This window comes from Sinohyriopsis cumingii, chromosome 11, assembly GCF_028554795.1.
Source record: "Sinohyriopsis cumingii isolate HCF-2022 chromosome 11, ASM2855479v2, whole genome shotgun sequence".
In the NCBI taxonomy this organism is placed as follows: Eukaryota; Metazoa; Mollusca; class Bivalvia; order Unionida; family Unionidae; genus Sinohyriopsis; species Sinohyriopsis cumingii.
The window spans coordinates 15,017,298-15,043,083 of record NC_142971.1 but is presented as its reverse complement, the minus strand read 5'-3'; the positions used below and the strand labels follow the sequence as shown (position 1 = coordinate 15,043,083).

The following is a 25,786-nucleotide window of genomic DNA, read 5'->3' as shown; positions in this document are numbered from 1 at the left end:
GGATATACCTTCATGATTTTTCCAATGCTAGACTGTCTGAGCATTGTTCAAATAATTGTTTCATGATCGATTTAAGAAATTCAGTGAATGGATGCATATCTGCAAGGACCATGACATTCTTGCCACAAAATTAGGTCACTTTGATTTATATTATTTTATTACTGACATTAGTAAAGTTTTTTGTTTAAATAAATTTATATGCTTTTGGTTTATGCTGCAAAAGTCTTAAAAGATGATTTGAATGCAGAATTGGTATTCATCCTTGCAGATGCTGTACAGTGGCAAAAAAAAATCAGATTTTTATGTATCAGCATTCTTTTCTACAGCAATCTACTTTCAGAAGGTTTTATTTTAATCAAGTTATTAAAAGAAATAAAATTGTATTTTCTAGAAAATTTATGATTTTTGGTGCATTTTTTAAATTTTATCTTTCAGGTTCAGACATCCAGAGGTTATTCCTGTCACTAGAGACTTGCAAAGCTGCCATAACTATTGTTGATGTATCCCTTACTTTTGAATTATAGTAATATATAATTAAATTGTTTCAACATGTTTATAATAAATATATAATTAAATTGTTTCAACATGTTTTAGTCAGCAATTTGGCATCAGCTTTTGCCCATGCTCTAATGGATTTGTTCCACCTTACTGAATGTAAATTTTAGGTTAGATTTAACATCGTAGCTTTTGTAAATACTGCTGGAATTGGTGGAATACATTGCATTGTGGGTAAAAAGATTCTCCATGCTTTGAAAAGCAGAGGATTTATAAGATTTACTTCATCCATCCTCATGTCAAGGCTCTGATATTGCTACACTTATTGAAATCAACAACCACTATAGTATAATGGGATAAAGGTATGTGGTACACCAAAACTATGTCACTGTGACATGCTTCACATAATTTATTGCACATTGAATAGACAGTGCATGGGTTCCATGTCTGATGCATTTTCATCTGCTGTTATCATTCTATCATTTTAGGTGCATCTTGTATTAAAAGCTTCATCACATACCAAAACTGGGTGGTTGTAATCTATTTTCTAAGGTTTATTCAATATTACTTTAAATTGTGTCCAACCTCCTATTGCACAACTCTTACACCTTTTTTGACCCAACCTGAATATTTTATGCATTGCGGACTGGAGGTCTTGCACATATAAACATAGTTTATGTCACCTATTTTCCAGGATTTATTCAACATTGCTTTAATATGTGTCAAGGCTCTCGTTGCAAGATCCTTTCATTTGTTTTTGCCAATCTTTAATGGGAAGGAGGTGGCACATGCATAAACTGGGTAGCTATGACCTATTTCATAATAATTATTGGACATTACTTTAAAATATTGACACGATACTTCAGAAGTGGGAATATCTAGTGAACTCCTTCTTACTAATAATTCTAATTTTAAAATCAGTTTTCCTCTAAACAAAGTCACTGACCTTAATTGATTTTTAGAGAGATATGAATGGCAGAATGAATTGGGATGAGTTCATGGGACTAATCCAGAGGCTTACATTATGGCAGGTAGGCCATTTTCATTAAATGACAAATTATTACAAGCATGGCATTTTTTGTAAAATATAGTATAGAAAATGATTTCACAAAAAAATGTTATTCATGGTAAACTGTGATGCATGATGGTATACATGTAGTCAATCAGTAATTCGAGATGATCTACTGTGAATCCACTGTTATGGGGGTGGGGTATCAATTTTCATGGATTTAGTCAACAAACAATTGTCCTTTTGTTATCAGAGATGACATTCTCCAGCTTGTACCTTGCCTCAGGGGCCTTTCATCCCAAAGGAATCAATTTGACTTTGAGGGACTAATATTAGCAAAACAACAGTGATGCAGGTTATTTTGTGGGAGCAAAATTTTGTTCTCAAAGCTGCATACATTTACTGACAGTATTAACCCTACCCTCTGTCTCACACAGGACTGAAAGCTGCATCCATACATTGGCAGTATTAACCCTAGCCCAAATCTCACACAAGACTCAAAGCTACATCCATACATTGGTTGTGTTAACCCTAGCCCATATCTCACACAGGACTGAAAGCTGCATCCATTCTTAGACAGTACTAACCTACCCTCTGTCTCACACAAGACTAAAAGCTGCATCCATACATTGGCTGTACTAATCCTAGCCCAAATCTCACACAAAACTCAAAGCTGCATCCATTCATTGGCAGTATTAGCTCTAGCCCATATCTCACACAGGACTGAAAAGATGCATCCATTCATTGGCAGTATCAGCTCTAGCCCAAATCTCACACAGGACTCAAAGTTGATTGAGTCAGTGCAAACTCTGTGGTAAGAAGATGTAACTCCCTCTACAACTTACCTATTCACATAACCAGTTTCTAATGTATTATTGGTAACATATTTGAAAAATAAACCAATTGTTGGAGTAAAATATAGTTCTTCAGTAATATGTAACTAATCATAATACATTCCCAAGCCCTGCATGGTTAGATTCAGGAAGCAGGTGCATATCTCTTTCAGTAAGAGCTGACGATTGTCAGGGATTTCGCACTAATCTGTCTTTGTAAAGGGAGACCACTATTGTAAGACTTCCATCTAGGAAAGCAGGTGACCATTTTGTTTTTGCATGTTTGTTTTAGAAACAAAACAAAAGACATCACAGACATAATTTATAGCTTGGGATACTGAATTTTGTGAAGAAGTGGATGTTTTCAAAATGATTAGGTTTTTATTGTCAAAGAAACATAATTAACTCTGAGAATTGATTTTTGAAAAACCATGAAACTTGATACCCACTTAAATTCAAAGCACATCATGAATATGCTGATTGTACTAGAATGACAAAAACTTGTATATTATGAATTACAACACAGTATTTCATGTTGTTACAGTAAAACTTTGCAGACTAAAATGACTGCCGATAGGCATGATCATGCAAAGTTAACATTTCCGGTAATGCCTTTCTTTTGTGCAACCAAGAAAGCACTAAAATTACAAAAAGGCTTGAGTGACAATGTTAGGTTCATGCCCATTTGTGTTTTCCATGTTCAACTATATTATTATGTAAAAGAAAAGTGCAGTCAGATGTATATTATGGGCAAGTCCACAGCTGAGATTGCTTTTTGTTTTATTGCAGGGAGAAAGGAATTGTGGTCTTGTTAGACTGATAATTACAAGTGTAATCTATATGATCATGGTAACATTTTAATATACCAAATGTATATTGAGCTGTAATTCAATATCTAATAGGTGACGAGCTATCTGCATGTTTATATATTTTCACTCCAAGAGTCTAAATTTTGAAAATCTTCCATAGATTTAACAGCCTAATTTGTCTCATGTGTTTGTCAGTTAATACTATATAATGTTTTAAATACAATAGTTGGACACAAATCAAAGTTTAAAAATAATTTTTTAAACATTCCATCCCAAAGGCAGAGTATATTATGTTCGTACATGTCTGTTGGTCTGATAACTGTTGTTTCTGAAAATAACTGTTATTTCTCCATGATCTTTCATTACAAACTTCTTGGGTGGCTTGCAATTGAGGCCAGGAAATAGCCTTTGGATTATGGTGTCAAAAGATCAAGGTCACACTAACTGAGAGAAGAAAAATGTTTTCTGCAGAATAACTTAAGTTCTGCATTTAATATTTAAATCAGTGTTTGTTGATAAATTGCATTAATTTATGAAAGGAGCATACAGATTTTGAGATCAAAGGATGAAAGGTCAAGGTCACTGAACTGAAAGAATTAACGTTTTTTCTGCACAAAAGCTTAAGTTTCATATAACATACTTGGACTATACTTTGCCACTGGCTTGCATGCAAAAAGTAAGATAAAACATTTTTGATTTGGATTAAAAAGGTCAGAGATCAAGGTCACTGTGGGTGAAAAATGGTTTCTGCACAAAAATGTCAGTTCTTAATCATATACCTTTACTGTTGTTTCTGGATGATTCACCCTTTGGATAAGAGGCTATATTGATTTTGAGGTTAAACTAATATTAAAGGCCTGACTGAGTGTTTTTTTAATAATGACATTAATTTTATATCATGTACCTTGTCATGGAGCACATATGTAACTTTATGTGGAATGTGTGCACTTAAGGCATGTGAGAGGTTATTCACTTTGGGGTAAAAAAAATTAAAGGTCAATGTCATTGTGACTAAAAAAATATGGGTTTCACAGAATAAATTTAGTTATAGATTTATTTTGTTTGCCCTACGTTTTGGGTAATAACGAAAGCCTATACATTCTGGGGTCTAAAGGTCAAGGTCATGGTAGGTCTGATAAGAAAATAATGGTTTTAGTAAATTAAGTTTAGTTCAAGACTGCATAACTTGACCAAATGTCCAGGTCATTGAGACCCATAATTCAATAATCTCTAGAGTCAACCATGACCTATGACCTACTAGCGTCAAGAAAGAGGACTGTTAAACACCGTATGGACATATAATGTGTGTAACAGTACCTTTTTTAGAGCATGTACATTCAGAAATCATTGCTAAAATGACTTACAATTAGTTTTTCTTTCAGCATATATTTCAGAAGTTCACTATTGGCAATGGTTCTGTCATGGATACATATTCCTTAAGAAATGCTTTGAAAATGGCAGGTAAATTAAGTTGTTTTTGTTTGATCTTTAAATGGCAATACATAGGTATCCTTATTGCAGTAGCATCAACTTTATTGATGTTGTTGTTTTGGATTTTAAGACCATTTCTCAGCACAAAATAGGCAATAAATAGTGGCAAGTATAACTGGAGGAGGAAGAACCTGGGGAAAACCCTAGTTAGAACCACCGACCCATGGAAAGCTACTGGCAGCTTCCTCATGTACCCACATTGAAAGAGCCCAAGACTGGAACCCAGACAGAGATGAGATAGCAGTGCTTTAGACCACTCAGCCACCTATGGTCCAAGCATCAACTTTAAGCCCACACAGACAGAGATGAGACAGCACTGCTTTAGACCCCACCTGGGGCCCCAACATCAACTTTAAGATTCTCTATGCAAGTTTTGAAAGTCCTATACAGTAAATTTAACTTCCCCAACATAGACAAAGCTTGGACCAACAATAATGGACATTTTATGGAGGTAGCCAGTTAAGAAAGGTTTTGATTATAACACTGGTCAACAGTGAAATCATTACTGACTTGAAAAGGCCCTAATCTGTAGTATTTTGGTGTGCCGAACACGAATATAACCGTGAAAAATTTGTATTGGCTCTCGTTTTGAAGATATTCATATACCTCATTTTCTATGTTTCACTGTGTAAATTTCTCCAGTAGGACTGCAGCAACATCTGGAATAATGATGTAACATTGCATAATACCATCATGCTCACATCATCCACAGTTGATTGCATCATTTTCTGATGCAATGCAATACTAATGCCATGCGGCTGCTGAAGTAAGTTGACGTCAGCAGTGTACTATACATGTGTAGGCCTATTATACTAATGCCAGGCGGCTGCTGAAGCTGACGTAAGCAGTGTACTATATAAAGCCCAATCAGATAGGTTCAGCATTTAAAATATTTTAGACGTTGTGCGAGACAGTTCAAGCTACTGTTACATTAAACTTATTATTTTATCCATTTACGTACAATAAAGAACAGTAATGCCTCGAAAGTGTGTTAATACCGCGGATAATTTTTGCTATATTTGTGGGGAAGTGACATTTGCCAACCAGAAGAAAAGTATCAATTCTCAAGTGAAGAAGGCATATCATCTTTACTTCGGATGCAAGGTTGGTGACCAAGACAAGCCTTGGGCTCCGCATATATGCTGTGCTACATGTACAACACAGCTTTCACAGTGGTTGAATTGCAAAAGGTCATCAATGCCGTTTGCAGTCCCAATGGTGTGGAGATAGCCAAGCAACCACCTAAATGACTGTTACTTCTGCTTGGTTCCTCCTCTTTCCGGCGGAATAACGAAGCGAAAGAAGTCGAGAATAGTCTACCCAAACATTCCGTCTGCATTGAGACCAGTTCCACATGGTGAGGGACTTCCTATTCCAGAACCTCCAGCAGAATATTCTCTTGATTCATCTGACGAAGACAAAGGTGAGTCGACCTGTTCTTCTCCTGGTCCATCAGCATGCAGTGATCCAGATTTTCACTGTGGTGCATCATCAACCCCACACAGAATAACACAGGAAGAACTAAATGACCTGATTCGTGATTTGGACTTATCAAAGAACAAGGCAGAATTGCTAGGATCAAGACTCCAACAATGGAATCTTCTAGAAGAAGATGTCACAATTACTGCATATCGAAAGCGCCACCAGCAATTGGAGCCTTTCTTCAGAAAGGAAAGTAATCTGATATTCTGTTCCGATATTGAGGGCCTCATGAATGCTTTAAAAATCACTCATGACCCACAAGAATGGAGACTATTTGTGGACTCTTCGAAACTGAGTCTCAAGGCTGTGCTTTTGCACAATGGAAACATTCTTCCATCTATTCCAGTAGCATATGCTGTCCACATGAAAGAGACATACGATAACTTAAGGCAGCTACTGAATTCCATTGAGTATAACAAGTACAGCTGGCACCTCTGTGGTGATTTGAAGGTAGTTGCCCTTTTAATGGGACTGCAGCAAGGATATACAAAATACATGTGTTTCTTATGCGAGTGGGATAGCCGAGCAAGGGAAATGCACTACATGAGGAAGGAATGGACTCACAGGCAGAATGTAGCCATTGGAGAGAAGAATATCCAACACCCAGCTCTGGTTGAGGCTCAGAAAATCTTGCTACCACCCCTTCACATCAAACTAGGTTTGATGAAGAACTTCGTGAAAGCCATTGACCGGACTTTGCCAGCATTCCGATACCTGCATGAAAAATTCCCTCGACTCAGCGAAGCAAAGATTAAAGAGGGAGTTTTTGTGGGTCCTCAGATTCGAGAGCTTTTCAAAGATGACCGGTTCAACAACTTGCTGGAAGGTGACGCGAAACAAGCATGGAATGCTTTTCGCCTAGTTTCTACAAACTTCCTCGGAAATGTTAGGGCAGAAAACTATAAGGAACTAGTAGAAGACATGTTGATGAAGTATAAGAAACTTGGCTGCAATATGTCTCTAAAGATTCACTTCCTTCATTCCCATTTGGATTTCTTTCCTAGCAACTGTGGTATTGTTAGTGATGAACACGGCGAACGTTTTCATCAAGATATCGCAACAATGGAACAAAGATACCAGGGAAAATGGTCCACTACAATGCTGGCTGACTACTGCTGGACACTCCTCAGAGATGCTCCCGAACAGCTGTACAAGAGACAGGCGAAGAAATCTAAGATGTAGTCAATGACTTGATTTTTTATAGGTAGGCTATTACAGTTGACCTTTTACTATTGGAATGCATTTCGTTATGTAAACATTAATTTCTTGCAGATTACAAAAAAAACTAGAGCCAATTTTGCAATTTGACTGTCATATTCGTGTTCAGCACATAAAAATTGATAAGAATTGACTAATTTTATTTCAGTAACATGACTTTTGTAAAAATTTGTTGTCCAGTGTAATTAGAATGACTTTATTGAGACCAAAATATGTGGCCAGAAGAATCCAGATTATATAGGGTCCAGTTTAAGAAAATTTCACTATAACTTCTACTACATATATTATAAAAAATATTGGAGCTGTGAAAGATGGTAATAAATTAAAGTCAGTGGTCAATGAAATTCTCATGCACCTAATATTATTGTATCAAATTTGAAAGTTTATCAATAGTTTGGTCTATTTAAAAATTTTAAAACTTTGTTGGGTGTTGTTAAGTCTCTTATCCCTGTACTTAATCTACATTGTTTTACTCTCCATATTAAGTCTTTTTTTGTTTGGTCATATATTTCAACATAGTGGGCCATGGAAAGAAATTGACTGTCAAAAGAACAAAAACCCTGATGTATCTATGATTTCAGAGGGTTATAAATCTTTATCATCTGTGCAAGTATTAGGAATTCATTCCTCTACAGTTTGCAAGTTAGGAGAGAGGTAATGTGAAAAACAAACCTTACACTGGAAGACAGGTATTTGTAACAAAGCATTGCAGAATCAAACATTTGCAGATTGTAAATTGCAGATTGTAAATTGCAGATTGTAAATGTGAATGATAGCAAGTCACTGCAGGATATAAGGAGATATTATGTGTCTTTGCCTTAAAGTGTATATTGAATTATTCAGCAACATTTGCATTCTCTTCAGATTTTTGCAAAGAAGAGCATTTTAACAAATATGAAGAGTGTGTCGTTGTTGTTTTGGGTTTAACACCATTTCTCAGCACATAATATACTATACATGGCTGTTAGTATAACACTGGTCAACAGTGAAATCATTACTGACTTGAAAAGGCCCTAATCTGTAGTATTTTGGTGTGCCGAACACGAATATAACCGTGAAAAATTTGTATTGGCTCTCGTTTTGAAGATATTCATATACCTCATTTTCTATGTTTCACTGTGTAAATTTCTCCAGTAGGACTGCAGCAACATCTGGAATAATGATGTAACATTGCATAATACCATCATGCTCACATCATCCACAGTTGATTGCATCATTTTCTGATGCAATGCAATACTAATGCCATGCGGCTGCTGAAGTAAGTTGACGTCAGCAGTGTACTATACATGTGTAGGCCTATTATACTAATGCCAGGCGGCTGCTGAAGCTGATGTAAGCAGTGTACTATATAAAGTCCAATCAGATAGGTTCAGCATTTAAAATATTTTAAACGTTGTGCGAGACAGTTCAAGCTACTGTTACATAAAACTTATTATTTTATCCATTTACGTACAATAAAGAACAGTAATGCCTCGAAAGTGTGTTAATACCGCGGACAATTTTTGCTATATTTGTGGGGAAGTGACATTTGCCAACCAGAAGAAAAGTATCAATTCTCAAGTGAAGAAGGCATATCATCTTTACTTCGGATGCAAGGTTGGTGACCAAGACAAGCCTTGGGCTCCGCATATATGCTGTGCTACATGTACAACACAGCTTTCACAGTGGTTGAATTGCAAAAGGTCATCAATGCCGTTTGCAGTCCCAATGGTGTGGAGAGAGCCAAGCAACCACCTAAATGACTGTTACTTCTGCTTGGTTCCTCCTCTTTCCGGCGGAATAACGAAGCGAAAGAAGTCGAGAATAGTCTACCCAAACATTCCGTCTGCATTGAGACCAGTTCCACATGGTGAGGGACTTCCTATTCCAGAACCTCCAGCAGAATATTCTCTTGATTCATCTGACGAAGACAAAGGTGAGTCGACCTGTTCTTCTCCTGGTCCATCAGCATGCAGTGATCCAGATTTTCACTGTGGTGCATCATCAACCCCACACAGAATAACACAGGAAGAACTAAATGACCTGATTCGTGATTTGGACTTATCGAAGAACAAGGCAGAATTGCTAGGATCAAGACTCCAACAATGGAATCTTCTAGAAGAAGATGTCACAATTACTGCATATCGAAAGCGCCACCAGCAATTGGAGCCTTTCTTCAGAAAGGAAAGTAATCTGATATTCTGTTCCGATATTGAGGGCCTCATGAATGCTTTAAAAATCACTCATGACCCACAATAATGGAGACTATTTGTGGACTCTTCGAAACTGAGTCTCAAGGCTGTGCTTTTGCACAATGGAAACATTCTTCCATCTATTCCAGTAGCGTATGCTGTCCACATGAAAGAGACATACGATAACTTAAGGCAGCTACTGAATTCCATTGAGTATAACAAGTACAGCTGGTACCTCTGTGGTGATTTGAAGGTAGTTGCCCTTTTAATGGGACTGCAGCAAGGATATACAAAATACATGTGTTTCTTATGCGAGTGGGATAGCCGAGCAAGGGAAATGCACTACATGAGGAAGGAATGGACTCACAGGCAGAATGTAGCCATTGGAGAGAAGAATATCCAACACCCAGCTCTGGTTGAGGCTCAGAAAATCTTGCTACCACCCCTTCACATCAAACTAGGTTTGATGAAGAACTTCGTGAAAGCCATTGACCGGACTTTGCCAGCATTCCGATACCTGCATGAAAAATTCCCTCGACTCAGCGAAGCAAAGATTAAAGAGGGAGTTTTTGTGGGTCCTCAGATTCGAGAGCTTTTCAAAGATGACCGGTTCAACAACTTGCTGGAAGGTGACGCGAAACAAGCATGGAATGCTTTTCGCCTAGTTTCTACAAACTTCCTCGGAAATGTTAGGGCAGAAAACTATAAGGAACTAGTAGAAGACATGTTGATGAAGTATAAGAAACTTGGCTGCAATATGTCTCTAAAGATTCACTTCCTTCATTCCCATTTGGATTTCTTTCCTAGCAACTGTGGTATTGTTAGTGATGAACACGGCGAACGTTTTCATCAAGATATCGCAACAATGGAACAAAGATACCAGGGAAAATGGTCCACTACAATGCTGGCTGACTACTGCTGGACACTCCTCAGAGATGCTCCCGAACAGCTGTACAAGAGACAGGCGAAGAAATCTAAGATGTAGTCAATGACTTGATTTTTTATAGGTAGGCTATTACAGTTGACCTTTTACTATTGGAATGCATTTCGTTATGTAAACATTAATTTCTTGCAGATTACAAAAAAACTAGAGCCAATTTTGCAATTTGACTGTCATATTCGTGTTCAGCACATAAAAATTGATAAGAATTGACTAATTTTATTTCAGTAACATGACTTTTGTAAAAATTTGTTGTCCAGTGTAATTAGTGGAGGAAAAACCCGGGATAACCCTTGTATGAACCACAACCTATGGAAAGCTACTGGCAGCTTTCTCACATACCCATATTGTCCAAACCTGAGACACAAACCAACCATGGATAAATGTGAGATGGCAGTGTTTGGTAAAAGCAAGCACATGGCCAACAGTGGCACCATGATGAGTATGAAGAAATAGGAAAACAAATGTCCTGCATGGTGCAGATGAAAGATTACATGGTATTGATTGTAATTAAAAGAAAGTATTATTTGGTTGGTGAGGTCACCAATGTTATGAAACCTTATGGTAAAAGATAGAAAAGTGGGAAATGGAAAGGCTGTCATGATTACCTCAGTGGCAGACCTCTGTTATGTGAGAAATAAGTAGATGAATAATATTACATGGCCTGCACAAAGTCCTGACCTTAACCCAACAGATTGATGGATGGATGGATGGATTTTACATTTTATATATTTTGTGATTGAACTTAATTTCCCATATATAATACATTTTATTCTGTGCAGATGTCATAAATATTAACCAAGATGACATTAACTTTGAATGCATACATGCAACTATGTCATGGCATTACAAATTTTCTTATGTGATTTAAATTTGTAAAAAATGTCACAAAAATGTCCAAAGAGACATTTTTTGCCTTCAAGGATTCACACTTCTCAAGCTTCAAAAAAATGGAAGAGACTTCAAAATGAACCTTCATTAAAAATTCATTAAGACAAATGGCTATTTATTAAATATTTAAATTTTCCTCTCACCCTTTTACAATATTAATTATCACTCAGATATACTCTTCTATAATGTTATTACGTCATTTGCTAATTATAGGATTTACTGTCAGTAATAAAACACTTGAGGCGCTGGTACTTCGTTATGCTGCCAAGGATATCATTCCTATAGAAGGATTTCTTAACTCAGTCATCAAGCTTCATGTAGCACATCGTAAGTAATCTTTATTTCAAATTTCAAGTAAAGAATCAATTATTTTATGTGCAACAAATTAGAATTTAACTTTGTTCTTGAGTTTGATGGTGATATGGTATCTTCCATATCCTCTATTAGACCTTGACCTTTGTTCTTGAGTTTGATGATGACATGGTATCTTCCATATCCTCTATTAGACCTTGACCTTTGTTCTTGAGTTTGATGGTGACATGGTATCTTCCATATCCTCTATTAGACCTTGACCTTTGTTCTTTAGTTTCATTGTAGCATAGTATTTTCCATGTCCTCTAGTAACAATAATTTTTGGCTGCTGATAATTACTGTGCAAACCACAACCTGCCTATATTTGAGGCAAGGGGAGAAATGTGGGAGGAATTTGTCAACATTGGTTTTATATCAAATGGATATGTTTCAATCTTATTCTGAGAAAAGTGTTGACAACGTCAACATTCTTTCTTTAAATATAGACTTGGTTTGGTTATAATGAAGCATTATTAAACATGTGCAGGTATATAACAGCCATGATATCAACAACATCTAAAGGCAAATTGCTTATTTTATTTCAGAGAGATATAGTACATCAAGTAGCAAATCTGAAATTGGAGGGAAAGAAAGGATAAAATTTTTACAGGAGGTTAGTACCTTAGACACTTTTAGACTTACAGATCAGCAATTTATTATTTGAGTAAGAGTACCTTAGAAAGCTGGAAATCTTTCTTTGCATAAGTATCTTTCTCATGGTAAAATCATTATGAGCATTATTCTGACAGAGTTATGCACCTTTGTAGCACTGTCCTTCTTTCTAGTCCATTCATGGTACTGGTAATCAAAATATAAAGAACACCAGCTTTTAAAGTCATTTCATTGCTTTGATTTTATTTTAGACTGATTTTATTGATAAAATGTCTTTAAAACTAATACATGTAGATATTTCATGCATTTAACATTTTCATTTCAGTTGCTCTTTACAGCAATATATTCCTGAAGGCTGGTAGAACATTCCATTATGGAAGATGCTTGTAAGAGAAGATAAGAAGAAAATGTTATCCACAGATGTTTGTATTTCCAGAGACAATTATCAATGAAAGGACACAGTATAGAAATGTTTCTTCTGAACATCAGTGCCAAAGTAGCTAGATAAAGATAACTTTAAGATTTGACAAATCACATATACAACTGGAAAAAGAAACAATTCATGCCTTTAATGACATTTGTAGATCTGAATGTCAGTTTTGGATATTGTCAAGGATCTTGTGCTTGCTGGAAGTGGGGTGGGGGTGTTTGGAGATCATGTATTCATTTCTTCTAGACAAAAAATGTTTATATTTCCATAAGCTATAAGTTGTGCAGCTGACAGTGATACAAATAAATCGGATTATTAAACAGAGTTAAGGACATTTTTTTTGTTGTAAACAATTGATACCTTATGGCTATTTTTGAAAGTGGTTTTCTTTGCAAGGTAATTTAGAATGGCTTGTTAAAGGGAGCGATTATATATGAAAGATATAGGTTATTTGTTTTTCCATACTAATCTCTACATAAACCAAGAAGACAGTACAGACTGTGATAATGTATGCTGTAAAATTTCAAAAAACAAATTAAGAAAAATAAAATACTTTTAATAATTGAACTTGCTGGTAAACTGAGTGAATTTGTTGATATAGCAAAGCACTTATTTAGTATATATATATATATATATATATATATATATATATATATATATATATATATATATATATATATATATATATATATATATATATATATATATATAATCTAAGTATTTTTCTTATTTTAACAAAATCATCTTTCAACAACACTGCATCTGACTACTACATTCTTATTTTATTTTTCTTCTCCCACAGCTGATGGGGGACATGGAAATATTAGGCACTGTTTAGTGAATTCATCGATCTAGCTGTCAGTCTTTGCATTCAAATTAGCTTGTTAATACTTTGACAATAACAATTTGCTTTTGTATGATTTCAACTGATTTCTTATGAGACTCATAAAATATCTGCAGGTATTGGTTATGTATCCAGCGTCTGCACTTTGGGTGATTCAGACACTGACTTTACCTTTATTCACAGCTATCTTATGCCCACATGCATGCTAATCCATTAAAAATTGTGCATTCTGTGTACAATATCAACTACTGTGTGTCTTTTCTGACAAAGATCAATTTAAAACCATTTCAACATAGTACTTTCAGGGGCCTCGAGTGGCAGAGTGGTCTAAAGCACTGTCCATTACGGATCACTGCCATCTCACCTCTGTCTGCATGGGTTCAAGTCTCAGATTCAGCCAAGGTGGGTATGTGAGAAAGCTTGACAGTAGCTTCTTGTGGGTCGATGGTCTTTCCAGGGTTTTCCCAGGTTCTTCCTCCACCATTAATACTGGCCGCCATGTATAGCCTATCATGTGCTGAAAAATGGCATTAAACCCTACAACAACAACAACAGCAACATAGTACTTTCATGAATTTTGATCAAATTTGTGTAAATTTAATGATTATGCCCACAATTGTGTTTCAATCGATGAGATTCATGCAAAAATATTTTACATGTAACTCTTGAAGATGTGATTGAAATTCCATTTAATTTGAAGTTGAATCATGAGAAAATGATTGCTGTGCTGAGTTCTTTAGTCTGTTTAGATAGGAAACATTTATTTTCATCCCCCAAAAGTAAGAAGAGGGACTTGTGCCTCAATATCTATTATATTTTCGTAGTACATGTACACTATTTTCAAGGTTGCCATCTTTTTAAAAAAAAGGAAGGTTGTGTAGGGGCGGAGGTGGGACTTAAAACTTAAAATTCCACACCAAATATTTTGTGAAACCAGGATTGCATCTCGGCTCCTCTGCAGTTCAGTTGAAAGTGATGCTAATTACAATTCAAGTAACTATGCACAGTTGCAAACCCTGATGAATGATTGGCCAGTGAAACCCATGTGACCACTATGGGGCAATTCAATTGGCCCTTCTGGGGTCTGTTCATTGTCATAACAGAGTATGGTAAAAGTAGACCCAACCTCATCACACCTCCCATAAATGTACTTACACAGGCATAAGTAGTTATATGTTTTCATAGTACACTATTTTCAAGGTTGCTATCTTTTCTGCAAAAATGAAGTTAAGCAATAATTTTGTGAAATCAAGCTAAGAAAAATATTAATATTCACAAATGTATAGAAAAACTTGTTGCAAGTGACTATTTTTAACATATTTTAAATGTTTACCTCACTACTTCTCAATTCTTCCTATTTTCCCACCACTTTGCCTTATTTTTGCAGGGAAGATAAACCATTTGCCTTAAAATTTGAGTCCGGTATGTACCCTGCATATTTAAAAATAAATGGTCTTTGTTAACTTTGCCATCAATACAACAGCAATTATGAAATGTAAGTATTCTTCTACTCCAGAGTTTCACATTTTTGCATGGGGCTCAAAATTGTACAAACTAGGATTCTCCTTATTTTTCCAACTATTATTCCTTGTTATATAAAACAAACCTTTGTATATCCTAGGGCAGATTAGATCAACCTAAAATTTTCTTTATTTTGAAATTTGAATAATGGGGGTTGATTTGAGTTTAGAGTGCACATCTTGGCCTTTCATCAGATGTGCATATCTGTTATAATAGATTGCTAGGACTGAATAATTATTTTCACTTTCTGAACTATTGATGTAAATTATACTTTTAATAAATGAGCCAATAACATTATTTTTGTTTTTTAATTTTGCAAGTGGATCCTCAGAAAACAGTATCGCATGCATTGTGAAATTTCATTTCTGTATTTCAAGGGTGGACAAAGTTAATTTACTCTAATTCTTGTAACTTTTCATACCCTTTAACTTTTCAAACACATTTGATCCATAAAAATGATAATTATCTTTTTCACTAAAACTTTTCACACATAGAAGTTTGTTGTATTTAAAATTATTATTTTTCTTACAAATGAAGCCACCACATCCAATAAAAATTGAGTTGTTCCAATTTGAACACTGTTTCTACATGATCAAGACAAAGGGAGCACACAACTGTAATGGACTCAAAAATACACAATTTTCCATTGCCAGTCCATGTTTCTACAAATACCTTTCACTCAAATATGCCTGTAATGACTTCTGTCTGGTACATAGTCATACTTTCAATGTTAAACTTAGAAAGTATCAATTGCCTCCACCATTTTCTGCTGATGTATTAATGCACTGATGTTATACACTATTGGTTAGCATTAACTCCCTTAGATGTCGCTAGATGTGAAATCCTGTAGATGTTGCTAGGTCAAAGCACTAACAAATCTATTTGATCTGCCATGGTGTAGATAGGGTTGACATTTTGGAACCTTGGTTAGCAAAGATGTTTCTATACTTCACTTTTTTTTTCTAATACAGGGATTCTTTTAGTATTTATTTTAAGAATTTCTCTTGAAGACCAGTGTACAAAATAAAGTACTTGTACCAGCTGTTTTTCAGTATAATGTACATCAACTAAAATTACTAAAAGAACTTAAGCCACTTTTGTACAACAATGTATTGACCTTTCTAATCATATAAAAATGATTTATACCACCATTCTTTATAGAAGGCTAAATTTGGATAAAGTGTTGACAATTCTTCAGCAATTCAGGTATTCAATTGTGTAAATCCTAACGGAAATCTTAATGGGATAGTCTCCTTTATCATAACCAGTCAGTGTCTTTGTTTTCACCATAACATGAGCTTTGTGGCATAAAAATGCAAAACCTCTTGTATAGTCATACAGGGCATGGACTGCTCTGGGGCCTAAGCAGTTGGGGCATTCACCTTGATAAAGGAGGTCACAGGTTCAAACCCTAGCTGAGTCATACCAAAGACTTATAAAAGACGGTACTAACAGCTGCCTTGCTAGGTGCTCAGCATTAACAGGGTAGTGTTGGGACTGATTGGCCTGGTGTCAGGATAATGTGACTGGGTGGGACATCATGCCCCAGTGCTAGACATCACTATAAACTGCCACAATGCAGACATCGTAGAGATATGACTGAAAAATTGTTAAAGCTGCATTAGAAACTCAAAGCACACATGCACACACTCACATACACACACACAGATCATGTATGCGCCATTAACACTATTTCAGTAATGGTTGTCTTTTTTTAGAATTTGATTCTACATACCTTTAAATGGCAATTATTAACTTTATTTGGACCCTCATACTTCCATATTCTTTCAGAAGGTCATTATTTACATGCCTGAGAAGTACATATGGAAAATCAATGTTAAAGTACGTGGACATTTTACGACAATATCAACCTAATGGTGTGATCCAGTTCTCTTTTCTTTACCCAATTTAGTACCTGGCCACCACTGTAAAACATCCATAGTGATTGATAATATTTGTCTGGAAGTTTCTTAAAGACAATTAAGGTGCAGAGCTTCAATGATCAGGATTGAATAGATTTTGGTTAAACAAAATTAATATTAAATTTTAAAACAACTAGTTATATTTAGTTTAAGATGAGTAAATGTGCATATATGACTTTTGCTATAAGTGAAAACAACCAAGGAAATAATCAAGACTTAATTTGTATGGTTATTTTGTGTGTAATACATGCTGACAACAGTTCACATGAGTCTACCTTTAAATACCATAGATTTCATGAGAATTAAATAATTTATCTCCATTCTACCTCATCATTTTTTCCAGGGCAATTAACATCATTTACTAATAAAGATAATTATTTTAAATTAGTATTTTGAACAGGTTTTATTTGTTACACATTTTCAATCTTTCTTTATTTCATTTAAGGATATGCCATTTGTTTGAATACATGTCATGGTGTATACCAGGTTTAGTCTTTTAAGTCTTTAACCTTGCTTACAGAAGTGTCAAATCTTTGAATACAAACTTACAACTACACTTGGTTTGAGCTGAGATGAGATCCAGTGCTGCCTAACCCAAGGAAATGTACATACACTAAGTGATAATGGGTGGGAATCTAGAGATTGTTTCACTTGCATAGAAACCAAAACTGACAGCAAAATGATAAAGTGACTTTATTTTGCATCTTTCTTGGAATTTAAACTTCAGTAAATGAGTTAAATATGGCTATTAATATTTTATGAATATTTAAATCTGAAATATAAATCTTTGATACTAATAAAGTATGGAATACATTTTTTTAATAATAATTTCCACTTACTATTGTAATAGTTTTAACTTTGGCAAAAGTTTGTGCCATTTCAGTAATGAGTGTTCCAAAGTCAAGCCTGTAAGAGGACTGAAAATGCATCAACAGAAGTTTGTTTTATTTTTTTCAATTACAAATAGAATAAGCTGCCAAAAGATTTACTAAAATTTTACTTTTCATTATCAACAAATCATGAAGTACCCAACCTGTATATACTGTTTCATGTTAACTGACCATAGTATTTATACAGCATCCCATTTGTTTTTACTCCCTACAAGTTTTAACAACAAAAAGCTTAAATGATATAAAAAATGCACAAAATTTAGTCATTTCATTTACTCATTTATAAGTTCTAACCTGATTGTTGCCAGGGAAGCCCAAATACTTTCAATGCTTTGGCATTTTGAATCAACTGGGAGTTTCTTTAGTGACATGGTTGCCATATTTGCATGGGCAAGTCTTTGTTTTCAAGGAATAGATGTGATGTAGTTCACCATCTTTTGATAATCTCAATAATTCCGTACATTTTGGAGTTAATCTCTTTGAACACGTGTATACAAGTTTCTCCTTTTATTTGTTCAATTTGTTTTAGAAATATTAAAAATAGCCATTCCCAATGCTGGACACAGACGATACAGTTTTAATGAAAATGGGCAATTCTAGAAAACAGAAAAGGGCAGTCTGGCTGCTTATTGACATTGTTTTTCTAAAAATTAAATACCCCAGCTTTATTAACCAACTGGCATTGCTTTTGATACTTGCAGACAGAGACCGACAAAAAGTATTCTAAAATCAGATTAACTCAGCTGATATTGAGAGAAATCACACACATTTAGGTAACTATGTTTTCACTGGCATATCAAAATGTCATAATGACCAGCCAAGTGCGATATGTTTGAACTGTCTTTAGGGGAAAAAAAATCAATTTCATCAAAGAGTATGAATCTGTGGCAGAACCTACATCTAAGAAACTAGCAGAAATATTTGGAATATGAACATCATTTATTATGTGGAGTATTTGAATATTGTGGACTATCATTTATAATTTGAATGGATTTGCACTAAAGTCAAATGAAAGCCCATGTCATAATAATCATCCATTCAGGGGAGAAGCGACAAGAAGGTTTTTAAGACAGTTGTCATGGCAGCCATATTGGATGTAAGACTGGTACCATTTTCATACTACTTATCATAAGAAGTCTAATGGTGAAAATCCCATGTTGATATAACCATCCAGTTGGAGAGGAGTAGAGATAACAATAATTTCAAGATATGACATTCCATTCATCAGGAGTAGAAATAACAACATTTTTGCTGAGGTGATCATTGTGGATATCAGATCAGCACCATTTTCATTTAGGACCAACTGGACATCATAAGAAGTAATCTTGTGAAAAACACGTGTGAATATGACTTTCAGTTTAAGTAGATTGTGATAAGATTTTTTAAGATGGCTGCCATGGTAGCCATATTGGATCTTAGATCATCACCATTTCAGGACAGCTAGATATCATAACAATTCTTGTAGTGAAAACTCATTTTGGATATAACCATCCATTCAGGAGGAGTAACAATAACAAGATCTTCAAGATTGCCAAATTAGTAGTGGCCACACTGGATGTCCAAACAGCACCATTTTCATTAAGACCAACCAGACAATGGGGTGAATGTGTGTATAAAGTTTCAAGGTGATCATCCAAGTAGTTTAAGAGAAGTAATGATAATAAACTTGTGCTAAACATGGCTGGACAAATGTCAAACCGATAACCAACAAATAACAGACCACATCATGGTCTGCTCTATTGAACAGTGAAGAACTGTGTCTACTATAATATATTGTACTAACATAATAGTGATGAACTAGATTAATATAGTCTAAAATAATAATTTCTTTATACTGCATCTGCTATAATATATTGTACTGACATTCATGTAATTGGGTTTTCCTGTTGAACAGTGAAGAACTGTGTCTACTATAATATATTGTACTAACATAATGGGTTTTGCCCTGTTGAAGAGTGAAGAACTGTGTCTACTATAATATATTGTACTAACATAATGGGGTTTGCCCTGTTGAACAGTGAAGAACTGTGTCTACTATAATATATTGTACTAACATAATGGGGTTTGCCCTGTTGAAGAGTGAAGAACTGTGTCTACTATAATATATTGTACTAACATAATGTGGTTTGCCTTGTTGAAGAGTGAAGAACTGTGTCTACTATAATATATTGTACTAACATAATGTGGTTTGCCCTGTTGAACAGTGAAGAACTGCATCTACTATAATATACTGTACTAACATAATGGGGTTTGCCCTGTTGAAGAGTGAAGAACTGTGTCTACTATAATATATTGTACTAACATAATGTGGTTTGCCCTGTTGAAGAGTGAAGAACTGTGTCTACTATAATATATTGTACTAACATAATGGGGTTTGCCCTGTCGAAGAGTGAAGAACTGTGTCTGCTATAATATATTGTACTAACATAATGGGGTTTGCCCTGTTGAACAGTGAAGAACTGCATCTACTATAATATATTGTACTAACATAATGGGGTTTGCCCTGTTGAACAGTGAAGAACTGTGTCTACTATAATATATTGTACGAACATAATGTGGTTTGCCCTGTTGAACAGTGAAGAACTGCATCTACTATACTATATTGTACTAACATAATGGGGTTTGCCCTGTTGAAGAGTGAAGAACTGTGTCTGCTATAATATATTGTACTAACATAATGGGGTTTGCCCTGTTGAAGAGTGAAGAACTGTGTCTACTATAATACATTGTACTAACATAATGTGGTTTGCCTTGTTGAACAGTGAAGAACTGCATCCACTATAATATATTGTACTAACATAATGTGGTTTGCCTTGTTGAACAGTGAAGAACTGCATCTACTGTAATATATTGTACTAACATAATGTGGTTTGCCTTGTTGAAGAGTGAAGAACTGTGTCTGCTATACTATATTGTACTAACATAATGTGGTTTGCCTTGTTGAACAGTGAAGAACTGCATCTACTATAATATATTGTACTAACATAATGTGGTTTGCCTTGTTGAAGAGTGAAGAACTGTGTCTACTATAATATATTGTACTAACATAATGTGGTTTGCCTTGTTGAAGAGTGAAGAACTGTGTCTGCTATACTATATTGTACTAACATAATGTGGTTTGCCCTGTTGAAGAGTGAAGAACTGTGTCTACTATAATATATTGTACTAACATAGTGTGGTTTGCCCTGTTGAAGAGTGAAGAACTGTGCCTACTATAATATATTGTACTAACATAATGGGGTTTGCCCTGTTGAAGAGTGAAGAACTGTGTCTACTATAATATATTGTACTAACATAATGTGGTTTGCCTTGTTGAAGAGTGAAGAACTGTGTCTGCTATACTATATTGTACTAACATAATGTGGTTTGCCCTGTTGAAGAGTGAAGAACTGTGTCTACTATAATATATTGTACTAACATAATGGGGTTTGCCCTGTTGAAGAGTGAAGAACTGCATCTACTATAATATATTGTACTAACATAATGTGGTTTGCCCTGTTGAAGAGTGAAGAACTGTGTCTGCTATAATATATTGTACTAACATAATGGGGTTTGCCCTGTTGAAGAGTGAAGAACTGTGTCTACTATAATATATTGTACTAACATAATGTGGTTTGCTTGTTGAAGAGTGAAGAACTGTGTCTGCTATACTATATTGTACTAACATAATGTGGTTTGCCCTGTTGAAGAGTGAAGAACTGTGCCTACTATAATATATTGTACTAACATAATGGGGTTTGCCCTGTTGAAGAGTGAAGAACTGCATCTACTATAATATATTGTACTAACATAATGTGGTTTGCCTTGTTGAACAGTGAAGAACTGTGTCTGCTATACTATATTGTACTAACATAATGTGGTTTGCCTTGTTGAACAGTGAAGAACTGCATCTACTGTAATATATTGTACTAACATAATGTGGTTTGCCTTGTTGAAGAGTGAAGAACTGTGTCTGCTATACTATATTGTACTAACATAATGTGGTTTGCCTTGTTGAACAGTGAAGAACTGCATCTACTATAATATATTGTACTAACATAATGTGGTTTGCCTTGTTGAAGAGTGAAGAACTGTGTCTACTATAATATATTGTACTAACATAATGTGGTTTGCCTTGTTGAAGAGTGAAGAACTGTGTCTGCTATACTATATTGTACTAACATAATGTGGTTTGCCCTGTTGAAGAGTGAAGAACTGTGTCTGCTATGATATATTGTACTAACATAATGGGGTTTGCCTTGTTGAAGAGTGAAGAACTGCATCTACTATAATATATTGTACTAACATAATGGGGTTTGCCCTGTTAAAGAGTGAAGAACTGTGTCTAGTATAATATATTGTACTAACATAATGTGGTTTGCCTTGTTGAAGAGTGAAGAACTGTGTCTGCTCTACTATATTGTATTAACATAATGAGGTTTGCCCTGTTGAAGAGTGAAGAACTGTGTCTACTATAATATATTGTACTAACATAATGTGGTTTGCCTTGTTGAAGAGTGAAGAACTGTGTCTGCTCTACTATATTGTATTAACATAATGGGGTTTGCCCTGTTGAAGAGTGAAGAACTGTGTCTACTATAATATATTGTACTAACATAATGGGGTTTGCCCTGTTGAAGAGTGAAGAACTGTGTCTACTATAATATATTGTACTAACATAATGTGGTTTGCCTTGTTGAAGAGTGAAGAACTGTGTCTACTATAATATATTGTACTAACATAATGTGGTTTGCCTTGTTGAAGAGTGAAGAACTGTGTCTACTATAATATATTGTACTAACATAATGTGGTTTGCCCTGTTGAAGAGTGAAGAACTGTGTCTACTATAAAATATTGTACTAACATAATGGGGTTTGCCCTGTTAAAGAGTGAAGAACTGTGTCTACTATAATATATTGTACTAACATAATGTGGTTTGCCCTGTTGAAGAGTGAAGAACTGTGTCTACTATAATATATTGTACTAACATAATGGGGTTTGCCCTGTTGAACAGTGAAGAACTGTGTCTACTATAATATATTGTACCAACATAATGTGGTTTGCCTTGTTGAAGAGTGAAGAACTGTGTCTGCTCTACTATATTGTATTAACATAATGGGGTTTGCCCTGTTGAAGAGTGAAGAACTGTGTCTACTATAATATATTGTACTAACATAATGGGGTTTGCCCTGTTGAAGAGTGAAGAACTGTGTCTACTATAATATATTGTACTTACATAATGTGGTTTGCCTTGTTGAAGAGTGAAGAACTGTGTCTGCTATAATATATTGTACTAACATAATGTGGTTTGCCTTGTTGAAGAGTGAAGAACTGTGTCTGCTATAATATATTGTACTAACATAATGTGGTTTGCCTTGTTGAAGAGTGAAGAACTGTGTCTGCTATACTATATTGTACTAACATAATGTGGTTTGCCCTGTTGAAGAGTGAAGAACTGTGTCTACTATAATATATTGTACTAACATAATGGGGTTTGCCTTGTTGAAGAGTGAAGAACTGTGTCTACTATAATATATTGTACTAACACAACAGTGATGAACTAGATTATTAAATAATTTAAAAGAATAATTTCTTTATACATCAATCCCAGTTTGCTGTCCAAGCCTTTGTAATTTCTCCATACATGTACATCAATCCCACTGTTCACTTCACTGTTCAAGCCATATTTTTTCTCTATGCATCAATCCCATTTCACTGTCCATGATATCATAATTTCTCTATGCATCAATCCCATTTCACTGTCCATGATATCATAATTTCTCTATGCATCAATCCCATTTCACTGTCCATGATATCATAATTTCTCTATGCATCAATCCCATTTCACTGTCCATGATATCATAATTTCTCAATGCATCAATCCCATTTCACTGTCCATGATATCATAATTTCTCTATGCATCATCAATCCCATTTCACTGTCCATGATATTATAATTTCTCTATACATAAATCTCATTTCAGTTTCCAAACCATTGTAATTTCTCTAGATATTAATCCCATTTCACTGTCCAAGTCATTGTCATTTCTCTTTATATAAATCCCATTTCACTGTCCAGGCCATTGTAATTTCTCTTTATATAAATCCCATTTCACTGTCCAGGCCATTGTAATTTCTCTTTATATATATCCCATTTCATTGTCCAAGTCATTGTAATTTCTCTTTATATAAATCACATTTCACTGTCCAGGCCATTGTAATTTCTCTTTATATAAATCCCATTTCATTGTCCAGGCCATTGTAATTTCTCTAGACATTAATCCCATTTCACTGTCCAGGCCATTGTAATTTCTCTTTATATATATCCCATTTCATTGTCCAAGTCATTGTCATTTCTCTTTATATAAATCCCATTTCACTGTCCAGGCCATTGTAATTTCTCTTTATATAAATCCCATTTCACTGTCCAGGCCATTGTAATTTCTCTTTATATATATCCCATTTCATTGTCCAAGTCATTGTAATTTCTCTTTATATAAATCACATTTCACTGTCCAGGCCATTGTAATTTCTCTTTATATAAATCCCATTTCATTGTCCAGGCCATTGTAATTTCTCTAGACATTAATCCCATTTCACTGTCCAGGCCATTGTAATTTCTCTTTATATATATCCCATTTCATTGTCCAAGTCATTGTAATTTCTCTTTATATAAATCCCATTTCACTGTCCAGGCCATTGTAATTTCTCTAGACATTAATCCCATTTCACTGTTCAGGCCATTGCAATTTCTGTAGATATTAATCCCATTTCACTGTCCAGGCCATTGTAATTTCTCTTTATATAAATCCCATTTCACTGTCCAAGTCATTGTAATTTCTCTTTATATAAATCCCATTTCACTGTCCAGGCCATTGTAATTTCTCTAGACATTAATCCCATTTCACTGTTCAGGCCATTGCAATTTCTCTAGATATTAATCCCATTTCACTGTCCAGGCCATTGTAATTTCTCTTTATATAAATCCCATTTCACTGTCCAGGCCATTGTAATTTCTCTTTATATAAATCACATTTCATTGTCTAGGCCATTGTAATTTCTCTAGACATTAATCCCATTTCACTGCCCAAGTCATTGTCATTTCTCTTTGTATAAATCCCATTTCACTGTCCAGGCCATTGTAATTTCTCTTTATATATATCCCATTTCATTGTTCAAGTCATTGTAATTTCTCTTTATATAAATCCCATTTCACTGTCCAGGCCATTGTAATTTCTCTAGACATTAATCCCATTTCACTGTTCAGGCCATTGCAATTTCTGTAGATATTAATCCCATTACACTGTCCAGGCCATTGTAAGTTCTCTTTATATAAATCCCATTTCACTGTCCAAGTCATTGTAATTTCTCTTTATATAAATCCCATTTCACTGTCCAGGCCATTGTAATTTCTCTAGACATTAATCCCATTTCACTGTTCAGGCCATTGCAATTTCACTAGATATTAATCCCATTTCACTGTCCAGGCCATTGTAATTTCTCTTTATATAAATCCCATTTCACTGTCCAGGCCATTGTAATTTCTCTAGACATTAATCCCATTTCACTGTTCAGGCCATTGCAATTTCTGTAGATATTAATCCCATTACACTGTCCAGGCCATTGTAATTTCTCTTTATATAAATCCCATTTCACTGTCCAAGTCATTGTAATTTCTCTTTATATAAATCCCATTTCATTTTCCAGGCCATTGTAATTTCTCTAGACATTAATCCCATTTCACTGTTCAGGCCATTGCAATTTCTCTAGATATTAATCCCATTTCACTGTCCAGGCCATTGTAATTTCTCTTTATATAAATCCCATTTCACTGTCCAGGCCATTGTAATTTCTCTTTATATAAATCACATTTCATTGTCTAGGCCATTGTAATTTCTC

The 25,786-nt window shown here is 34.9% G+C and overlaps 1 protein-coding gene across 6 annotated transcripts in view; it reads left to right on the top strand.

The window, feature by feature from the left end:
• The window catches only part of LOC149787644 (calpain-9-like), a 100,240-nt gene extending 84,846 nt beyond the window's left edge, over window positions 1-15,394 (top strand). For all 6 annotated transcript variants that reach the window (XM_089973825.1, XM_089973826.1, XM_089973829.1 and 3 more), the window contains 6 exons: window positions 436-500; window positions 1,458-1,526; window positions 4,529-4,607; window positions 11,553-11,666; window positions 12,236-12,303; window positions 12,628-15,394. In XM_089973825.1, coding sequence (XP_089829951.1) covers window positions 436-500; window positions 1,458-1,526; window positions 4,529-4,607; window positions 11,553-11,666; window positions 12,236-12,303; window positions 12,628-12,654 — 422 coding nt within the window. In that variant the 3' untranslated portion in view covers window positions 12,655-15,394. The remainder of the gene's footprint in view (window positions 1-435; window positions 501-1,457; window positions 1,527-4,528; window positions 4,608-11,552; window positions 11,667-12,235; window positions 12,304-12,627) is intronic.
• The last annotated feature ends 10,392 nt before the right edge of the window (window positions 15,395-25,786 follow it).